Source organism: Lactuca saligna, chromosome 4 (genome assembly GCF_052625555.1).
Source record: "Lactuca saligna cultivar CGN05327 chromosome 4, ASM5262555v1, whole genome shotgun sequence".
Lineage (NCBI taxonomy): Eukaryota > Viridiplantae > Streptophyta > Magnoliopsida > Asterales > Asteraceae > Lactuca > Lactuca saligna.
Window position 1 is genome coordinate 337,967,903 of NC_136420.1, and position 10,435 is coordinate 337,978,337.

The following is a 10,435-nucleotide window of genomic DNA, read 5'->3' on the forward strand; positions in this document are numbered from 1 at the left end:
TTCATTTTTTATGCATTAACAAGGATGCCTTAAACCTTGAGTTTAGTGGCTTAAATATGAAAGAAACCCTAAATGATCATGGATTTGGGTTGAAGCTATTGTCACATCGTGACCTTCCTCTTGTCGCGTAGTAATCCGAATACGCGTTCACATAGTTGGTATGCCCAAGCCATCCGAATACACCCTAAACTTTGAGAGAGAGGTTGTTAGATTTTTTTTAATTATAAAAATATAAGTAAATAAATTTCAAAAGAACAAATTAGTATTTTCAAATGCATTTAAATTTTCAAGAAAAAGCCTACGTGATATTTTAAAATTTAGACCTATTATGCATGTAAAAAAAAAAGAACAACAACAACAAACTAGACTTAAACTTTTTTTTTTTGGATAACAGATGCTTCAAATTTGCAATTTACTCTTTGTAAAATTAAATTTTGAGTGAATGGATGCTTGTTTAAATTAAAACTCAATGAAACTTGGCGTGGGTCCCGGAGACCATCTTCCCCTTCTGTCACTAGGAAAAAAAAGAGCCCATTTTCTCACTTTCAGTTGAGAGCTCTCGAAATAGACCCAAATTTTCAAGATTTCGTTCACACACTGACATTATCGCTATAAATGCTGCTTTGTTTTGTGTTCCCTCATTATCCTCTCCGTCACTCCTGAAGAAATTATGGGTGTCTGTAAATTTCTGGGATTCTTATGGGTCGTTGTGATGTTGTCAATTCCACCATACCCAGCTTTCGGATCAAGCAGGCTGACCTCCGACGTTGGCGTCGTCATGAACCCTCCACCGCTCGGAATATGCGCCTCTGCCGTCACCAAATACGGTTACAAGTGTCAAGAAATTGATGTACGGCCGGCGTGATTACAACGTCGATCTGGTATCAATTTACTCCTGTTGACTGGTTACTAATTGGTTTTGTATTGTCAGGTGACGACGGAAGATGGATATATATTGAGCATTCAAAGGATTCCGGAGGGGCGAGGCGGCGGCGGCGGGAGGAGGAAGAGACAACCGGTGTTGTTACAACATGGAGTTCTTGTGGTAATTTTATTATTAGCACTTAGCACACAGACATTATTCGTAGGACTACATGCGTGTCTACTTTACCAAAGCATTCCGTGTTCTTGTAAACGTCCAAAAGAATTTTGTCGCCACACCATCATTAACCCCACTAAGAAGTTATAAGGTATCTGTTTTTGTTCATATTAAAAATCATTACACATATATGAATTTAATTATTAATATAATAGAAACACAAAAGATTGTTTGTTGGTGTTGAATTTAATTACACATATATGAATTTAATTATTAATATAATTGAAACATAAAATGGTGCCACATTTAGTTGTAAAGAAGATTGAAAAAAATAAAAAACAGCCTCGTGGAACACGATGTGCATAAATTTGCGTGATGTTTAGATGCTGCGTTGTAGCTCGTGTCGTTCTATGTAATACGTTTTTTTTTTTTTTTTTTTTTTTTTTTTTTTTTTTCCTTTATATGAATTTCATAAGATAATGCTTTGAAAATGGAACACATGCATGTTGCCACCTCACTACCATTCAATTTGTCGCTTCGTTAGGTGTCTACCGATAGTAGGCTCAGTTGGAATGCGGCTACATGAATGTTTTTGGTTTTCAAGGTTACTTTTTGACAATATTTTGCGTTCTCTATTAAATTATCTTCTTCTAGTAAGTAAATATTAAAATATTTATACTAGACCATACATCAAATTCAATTTTATCCAATTTGGATGAAAAAAATGTACAGCTTACTCTTTTGCATAAAAGACAATGTGTGGTTTGATACATAAGTAAAAATGATTAATAATTAAATATCCAAATAATTCTGATAATTTGAAACTCTCCGATATTCTTAATAGAATTTTGTAATAATATTGTAAGTTGTAAACGTTAATTTTATTTAATAAAATTTGAGTGAGATCTCTAATACTATTAATGAGATTCCTTATTCTTTATGTTTTTAGATAATATTGACCGCTTCAGGTAGTTTAACATTGGCCAATGATTCCAAGTATCTCGTGATGCACGCACAGCGTAGACTCTTCTGACACATAAGCCCCCTCGGCCTCAATTATTAAACAAATTGTCATGGACTCTAGTACTAAAAATAAGTTTTACTTTAATTTCCATCTCACAAGTAGTATCCATTTTGAATTATATTTGGGATGAAGGATGGAATGACGTGGCTGCTGAATTCCCCAGAGCAATCTTTAGCCTTGATTTTGGCGGATCACGGTTACGATGTGTGGATAGCCAACACCAGAGGAACCTCGTTTAGTCGCCGACATGTTTCTCTTGATCCTGACAAACCCGTATGTACAAACATTATTTATTTTTGTTGCATACTTATATCATACCATGCCACTTTTAATTGTTAATATCATGTATCGTATCACCTAGCTAGACATAGTCTCACTATTTAGTATTTACTGTCACTTTAATTTTTAGGAATTCTGGAATTGGACATGGGATGAAATTGCTGCTCGTGACTTGCCTGCTGTTATTGCTTATATCTTCCAACAAACTAGCCAAAAGATCCACTATGTTGGACATTCCCTGGTAAATCATCTTTTTTTTTTTACACAAACTAAATATGGCTTTAGCGACATTTTTTATTGGGCTTAAATAATAGAGGTCGTTTTTGTACTTTCTGATGATGTACTAAAGTACTACACACCACCTAAAAGGCTAAAGAAAAGGTACACAAGTTAATTTATGTGTTATTATCTTGCTCCAAATTCCAATTGTAGGGAACTTTGATTGCATTAGCCTCTTTTTCTGAGGGGAAACAAATAGACAAAGTGAAATCGGCTGCATTGTTAAGCCCGATTGCGTACTTGAGCCATATGACCACTCCACTTGGTGTTGTTGCAGCCAAAGTCTTTGTTGGAGAGGTATATATATATATATATATATATATATATATATATATATATATATATATATATATATATATATATATATATATATATATATATTAACATCATTAATACATTATTTTCCATTTCATATCATCCCATATATTTACAATTATGCTAAAAACGTTGTAAAAAATTTTCTCTACAGATTACAATTGTATTTGGTCTTGCCGAGTTCTATCCAAAAGGGTATACAAAATAACTGCATGCTACTTCTTGTTTTAGTTTTTCCTTGATAAAAATTTAAAAATGAGCTAATAAAGATATTGTTTCGATAATAACATACAGCGAAGAAGTGAGCCGTTTCCTGAAAGGCCTATGTGCAGATCCGAAGGTTGACTGTTATGACTTAATGTCTGCCATTACAGGTATGATATAGTACGTACCCCTACTGTTAATTTGTTGCAAATTAATTAATGATTAATTCGATCTGTTTAAGATTCCGGCCTGTGTATATTTTTATTTTTATATATCATGTATGCATATATGGTTATTAATTTCAAAGGTAAAAACTGCTGCCTCAATGGCTCGACTGTTGATGCTTTTTTAAGAAGCGAGCCTCAGTCTACCTCGACTAAAAACATGGTTCATTTAGCTCAAAGTAAGTTGGTTAAGTTTGTATATATTTATGATATAATACGTGACACTTTAGCACTATGAGTAAAATTAAATGGATCTTGCAGCTGTTAGAGATGGGATTTTGGCGAAATATGACTATGGGAATCCGGTGTTCAATCTGGAACACTATGGCGTACCAAGGCCTCCAATCTATAACATCTCCAACATCCCAAAGGACTTCCCTTTGTTTATTAGTTATGGAGGTCAAGATGCTCTGTCTGACCCCAAAGATGTGGCTACTTTGCTCGATGATCTCAAGTGGCATGATGAAGGGAAGCTTAGCGTGCAATATATCAAGGACTATGCTCATGCTGATTTTATCATGGGTATAACCGCCAAAGACGTTATTTATGACAAAATCATCTCCTTTTTTACAAGGAACCAATAAATTATAAGATGTGAAACATAAATGTAATCATGTAACACGCTCGTTTTTGCTCTCTAATTAATACCAGTAACTAGCACCCATGCATGCACCAAATACCTTGATTCATAATCATACATGTAAACAAATTAATTATATTAGTGTTTTTGCTTGATAATGAAGTTAAGCAAAAGAGTGCAATATCAAATTCATTTATGAGAAGTTTTAAAGGCAAGCAAACTCTTGATGATCAAGACCCCACAAAGATTTTGCTTAGCCGACAATTTATCTAACTGTCTACTGATTTTACAATGAACCTACCAAAAATACAATATTATGGTATCTTAAAATAGAAAAATTACAATCATGTCAAGCAATATGACAGGACAGACCACCAATCAATCACGTATGCCATTTGGTACAACAATAATATTAATGTAGTATATATGTAGTGTACATGCTATGTTTGGTTTCATTCATACTCCCATACTCAAACCATTCGATCAAACACAAATGGAGAATAGTGCATATAACATGACGTTAATGATGGTGGGTTGTGTTGGGTTGTTGTTAATGCTATCAAAACAAGGGTCAGCCGAGCAACATGTGGTTGGAGGGAAACAAGGGTGGGACGAATCGACTGATTTTGACTCCTGGGCTTCGGGTCAAACATTCAAGGTTGGCGATACGCTCGGTAAGCTGATTAAAATATCCATGAGATGACTGATGAGCTAGATCGATCTTTTGAATGATTTTATCTGATTAACGGGTTTTTTTTGTTGGATTATAGTGTTCAAGTACAGTCCAATGCATAGCGTTGCAGAGCTGGGCAGCGAGAGCGAATACAAGAAGTGCGATGTGGGATCCGCTACGAATTCCATGAGCGACGGCAACAGTGTGGTGAAGTTAACAAAGGAGGGTACAAGATACTTTGCATGTGGTACAGCCGGACATTGCGATAGCGGGATGAAGGTAAAGATCACTACAGTTTCAGCTTCTTCTTCTGGTTCGTCTTCTTCAAACGCGGCACCGACTTCAACTTCGACTTCGACTTCGACTTCGACTTCGGGTGCAACTTGTGTTTCAGGATCGTTTGCTTTCATGTTGGTGAGCTCTTTGATCCGACTTTTGTTCTAATTAAGTGAAAAGGCCTAGCGATGGATATGGTCCAAGTTTTACAACTTTGTTGATGTTCATTCTCTATTTGTTTTGATATTATTCATTATTATGTACGCGTTGAGGAATAGAATAAATTTGTTTAACGATGATAATATGCTGTTATACCATCAACGGTAACACTACAAAAATAACCGTACTGGCTACGGACACTTCAAGAGCACTACAAAAAAACTTGCTTTTTATCGCCGCCGCTAAAAGTGTTTGGTGGTCGCAAGCACTGGATCTAGATGAGGAGTTGGGGTTACACTTGTAACCCCAAAATAAATTATATATATATATATATATTAAATTTTAAATATTAATTTTTTTTTTATGTAATTAAGCTTAACTATCTTGCATCCCCAATTCGAAACATTAAATCTTTTTACCTACTTTTCTTCTTATGAATTGAAATGATTGTTGCCGAGAGTTTAGAGACAATAGCAAGATCGGTTTCCACCATCCATTTGAAAACTTTTGTTAAAAGATACAATTTCAAGAGCTTCATGTTTTTACCAAGATTTTGATCATTCAAATGTTATTTTAAATTTAAATTATGTATGTACCCCTGTATTAAAATTCTTGGATCCGCCACTGGTCGCCGCTAAAAGCTTATGTTGGCGATCCACGTCATTTCAATCCCATCCGTTGATTTAAGCGATGATCCAACACAGTAGGAAACATCATGTTGTTTTCCCTCTGGTGTGTTGCCGCCAATGAGTATCCATCGCCACTAAAGATCGTCAATAATAAAACCCTCTTCGTTCTCACTTTCTTTCCTGGTCTTCTGTATTTTCCCTTCTTCTCTTTGCTCACCACCGTCGATGTAACACCCAAAGTCAGGAAGGCCAAGAAAGGAAAGGAAACCCTAAGTTTAAGGGACGACTCGTCGAGTCCAAGGAGGAACTCGGCGAGTCCTAGCAGGATCCGGGTTCAGGAGTTAGTGACCGACTCGGCGAGTCAGCTAAAGGGACTAGGCGAGTCTGGTCTGAACGAGGAAAACCCTAATCCTGGGAGTTGTATCATATTTAAAGGGTGTTATGTCCCTCCCTCAGCCTCCATATCATCCTAGAGAACCTGTAAACCCTAGATTTCGTGTGAGCTTCCATCATTTGAGAGAAATAACTTTGGAAAGGAACTTGAAGATCAAGAAGGTTGCTTCAAAGGGGAGGTGTAGATCCGGGATCTACTTCAGTTTGTGTTCATCTTGAAGGTAATAAGCTGCTATCTTCCCTCCTTTGCATCTAGATCTACTTTTGTTATGAGATTTGGGGGTTTTATGGTTGTTTGAGACCCAATTCGAGTTTGGGGCCTAGATATGTTGTTGCCACTTCAGATCTAGTGTTGGGATGGTCCAATATGTCGTAAAGCATCAGAAGATGAGTAGTTGGTAAAGCCCTTTTTGTCCCTAAACCTAACCCTAGAGTGTTTTGAGCCTAGATCTCTTTAGTTATACGTAAAGTTTGCAACTTTACGTGGGGATTGAGCTTTGGAAGTATGGATCTATGAGTTGGAGCCCATGCATGGCTCAAAAAGCCACTGTATGGATTAAGGATTGGAGCGACTCGGGGAGTCACATGGGTAGACTCGGCGAGTTGGATGAAGTTGGGCAGGAACTCGGCGAGTTGGAAGAACAACTCGGCGAGTCTGTTGAAGATTGCCTTGGACTCGGCAAGTCCGTTCTTGGACTCGGCAAGTCAAGTCGCGAAAGGAAGGACTCTGAGCATATGAACTCGGCGAGTAAGGTTGACCTGGAAGGTTGACCTTGACCAGGACTTTGACGTTGACCAGAGTTGACTTAGTTAACTTTTGGGGGATAGTTAGACTAAGTGTTGCATTGATATTGGTAGCTCGGGGAGCTAGTGGAGCAGGAGTTCAAAGAGTTGTCGGGCAGCAACTAGAGGGGTTATCAGCAAGTTCAGCAAGTGCATGTGAGTTTCCCTTTGTGTGAATGGGTCAAAGGCCACAATGCCGGCCCATGTAGATGCGAGTAGGAAGACCCGGGGGTTAGCCCTAGGCACAATATGCTAGTATGATATTCAGGACGAGGTCCAATGATAGCGGGCGGGTGCCCAAGGAATGGTTTATATGATAGTTTATACTTGTTGTCTGTGTGATACATGTATGTGCCTGGTAGGGAGGTGAGTGTGGGCGAGATCCCGTATCTCACCAATAGCAGAGTGTAGATGGTGTTCTACATCTCATTAGTAGCAGAACATGGGCGAGGCCCAGGTTAGGGAAAGAGTGAGTGTGGGTTGGGCCCGTATCTCAATATCAGTAAGGGTGTGGACGGGGTTCCATGACTCATCAGTAGCAGGATAAGGGTGAGGCCCAAGATAGGCGAGGCCTCATGACAGGATTTGTGAGTATATGTTAGCTTTTGTGTTGTTATATGCTTATGTACTATTATATATTAGCGGGCGGGGCCCATTGACAGGCGAGGCCTAAGTTAAACAGATCTGTATCCGAGCGGGGCTTGAAGCCAAGCGGGGCCGTTGTAGCGGGCGAGGCCCGAAGCAGGGGACGAGGCCCAGGATAGCGGTTGTGGCCCAGTATGTGCAGTATGTGGTTATGCATGGTATGTGGTAGGGTGGGGAACTCACTAAGCTTCGTGCTTACGGTTTTCAGTTTTGGTTTCAGGTACTTCCGGTAGCGGAGGGAAGAGCTCGAGGTGATTGCATGGCACACACCATAGATTAGACAGTCTGGATTGATGATTTTGCTTTAAGTAATGTTTTATTAAAAGAAACTTTTAGTCTTGAATTTTGGGTCTTACAAGTTGGTATCAGAGCCTTGGTTTGAGGGATTCGGACATGCTCTCGGGTGTGTCTGAACTCAAACTGAGGAATTGGTATAGAAGTTTTCAAAATGGTAAGACAGATTGTAAAAAGAGAGTTTTGAGAAAGAAAACAGTTTTAGAAAAGCAAAAAGAATTCAGAAAGAAAAGAATTTTGATAAGAGAAAAGGGTGTGGTGCATGAAATCAGCCGAGCTCAAGTAAGTACCCCAAAATACCCATACAAGTTTATTTTATGAATATCGGTTAATAGAACAGCATGCTAGATTAGGACTAAGGATCTAGGGAGGATGCCTTATGTGCCTGTTATACGTGCCTTGAGCTGCATGATAGTGCTGATTAGATAGTAGTAGGATAGCTTGTTTAGGTTATGCCTGAGATTATGAGTTTGTGTTGCATGCTAGTATAGATTCTTGGTATGATATTATGATTGCTTGAGTATGTTATGGTTAGATTTTTTTCCCCTTGTCTGAATGTTGCTTGCTTTGTGCATTGTAGGATTCCAAGTGATGGGAGTTAGCCATTAGGTGGATACGTCACGTTACATGTGATCAAGGTTGAATAATCTCAGAGTGTTGGATTTGGCCCTATTGCGTAGCTCTTGTTTGAGTCCAACCGTTGTAGGGACGAGTCTTTTACTTAAAGGATTATCTTAGCCTCTTCACATGTGATAGTATCCAGGTAATGGCTAATTGGCATCACAAGGAGTCCTTCAGTAGCTGAGGACTGGTTTGGTTTGAGTCAGAGGTTTCCCTAGGGCAAGCCTAGGATGAGGTAGTGCTGGGAGCAGTAGTAGTAGAAGAAGGACCTGGAGGAGTCGAAGCAGTTCTTGAGGAAAGTACGGATAGATGTGGAAGGTAGTATGGGCCCGTACTACCGAAAGCAGAGGATCCGTACTCGATTCGGGAAAGGCTGAGACAAGACCGGGAACCTAGTAGTGCGTGTGTTTGGTCTCGCAACAATGATAAGTATTCTGATAGTGGTTGTGTTATATTTTCAGCATGGTGACGTTGTGAGAGAGACCAGTGGGCGGATCAGGCGCCGGAGAGGGATCAGGCTCGGGTTCAGGAGCCGAGCAGCTTGAGGAGCGAATGAGGGAGTTGATATCAATGGAGGTTACACACAATATTCTAGACCAGACTCCTGTGATCTTTGGCACGGTCAAGGAGGGTATATTGGAGATTTTGGATGAGAGGTTGGGAGCCTTCCGTACCGAGATGATGGCTTTGATGGGAGCGCGTACTTTGACATTTCGAGAGTTCAGGGCTTGCGGGGCACCGGATTATCATGGGGCTAGGGACCCCATCGCTAGCAGCAGATGGTTGGCTGACGTTGCCAACGCATTCCGTACGAGCCGGTGTCCCGAGGGGGACAAGGTCAGACTCACTTCCTATCTTCTGAAGGACAGAGCGAGGGATTGGTGGGAAGATATTGGTCATGCTTTGGGTGATGATTCCGCGTTGGACGCGATGACAAAGAGTGATTTTTCAGCCAGGTTCAGGGCTGAGTTTTCACCGATTATTGACGTACAGCAGTTGGCACGGGAATTTTAGGATTTGACGCAAACCACAGAGACTGTGGCGGAGATCACCGCCAAGTTCAGGGAGAGGGCTCTTCTTGTACCGCAGTATGTCGTGGATGAGGAGATGAAGAAGGCCTGATACCATGAGATGTTGAGGGATGACATCAGGCAGTTTGTGAGCAGGTCCAGCTGCAAAACGTTGGAGGATATGATCGAGCGAGCTAGAGTAAGGGAGATTGATTTGGAGCAGATCCGGAAGAGGAAATCGAATGAGATTCAGACATTTTTGGGTTCGGGCAAAAGGCCCAAGGGATCGGATTCGAGATCGAGAGATTATCAGGACCGCAACCGATGCGGGAAGTGTGGAAGGGCGCACGGGGGCGCGTGCAGGAGTGGTAGCGGTGGTGAGTCTAGCTGCTTCAAGTGTGGTCGGACGGGTCATTTTAGCAGGGATTGTACTGCTACCACCACACAGGGATCTGATTTGATATGTTTTCACTGCAACCAGCGGGGCCACAAGAAGACCCAGTGCCCTAGTTTGTTTTCGGCAGGATGGGTGATGGCACCTGCCCCTGCAACTTTGAGGATCACAGACGGCCGTCAGGGCCGTGCGGAGGCGCCTGCGGTAGGAGGCAGGGCTTTTCAGATGACTACCCTGGAGACACGAGCATCGTCGGACGTTGCAGGTATGCGACTTCCGTTTTTAGTTCTTTTATTTGTGCATGATTATATTGTTATGGTTCTGCATCATTATCGGTATGAGTATTTTATTTTGTGTTGCTTTTTGTGATCGAGTTATATGTCATCTGCATACCTTGGATATTTGAATGGTAGTTAGGGGATGTGCCCTATTAGAGAAGGTTACTTAGGAAGCAGTAACTATAGCATGACTGGGTGGGACGTGGTATGTCTCGCTAGTTTGGAGTTGTATAGTTTCAGAAATGGACTGGTTAGATCCCTAGATATGGTAAGCTTGGGGTTCCTCAGCAGATTGATTATGGAATGGTAGTAAGGATCGGGGATTCACTCGAGCAT

At 40.5% G+C, this 10,435-nt stretch overlaps 2 protein-coding genes across 3 annotated transcripts; both read left to right on the top strand.

Annotated features, from left to right (window-relative positions):
* The first annotated feature begins 506 nt into the window (after positions 1-506).
* MPL1 (Myzus persicae-induced lipase 1) lies at positions 507-4,041 on the top strand. 2 transcript variants are annotated; one of them, XM_078993125.1, is made up of 9 exons: positions 507-850; positions 932-1,045; positions 2,196-2,336; positions 2,473-2,583; positions 2,775-2,918; positions 3,091-3,131; positions 3,231-3,310; positions 3,448-3,543; positions 3,626-4,041. In XM_078993125.1, exons 1-9 carry the CDS (start codon positions 671-673, stop codon positions 3,946-3,948), a joined length of 1,230 nt encoding a protein of 409 aa, XP_078849251.1. In that variant the 5' UTR covers positions 507-670; the 3' UTR covers positions 3,949-4,041. The 2 variants fall into 2 exon arrangements, with proteins under 2 accessions (XP_078849251.1, XP_078849252.1); XM_078993126.1 differs by lacking the exons at positions 507-850; positions 932-1,045 and adding an exon at positions 1,068-1,190.
* Positions 4,042-4,378: 337 nt separating this feature from the next.
* Positions 4,379-5,195, top strand: LOC145044249 (mavicyanin-like). Its single transcript, XM_078993127.1, has 2 exons — positions 4,379-4,618; positions 4,715-5,195. Exons 1-2 carry the CDS (start codon positions 4,387-4,389, stop codon positions 5,059-5,061), a joined length of 579 nt encoding a protein of 192 aa, XP_078849253.1. The 5' UTR covers positions 4,379-4,386; the 3' UTR covers positions 5,062-5,195.
* The last annotated feature ends 5,240 nt before the right edge of the window (positions 5,196-10,435 follow it).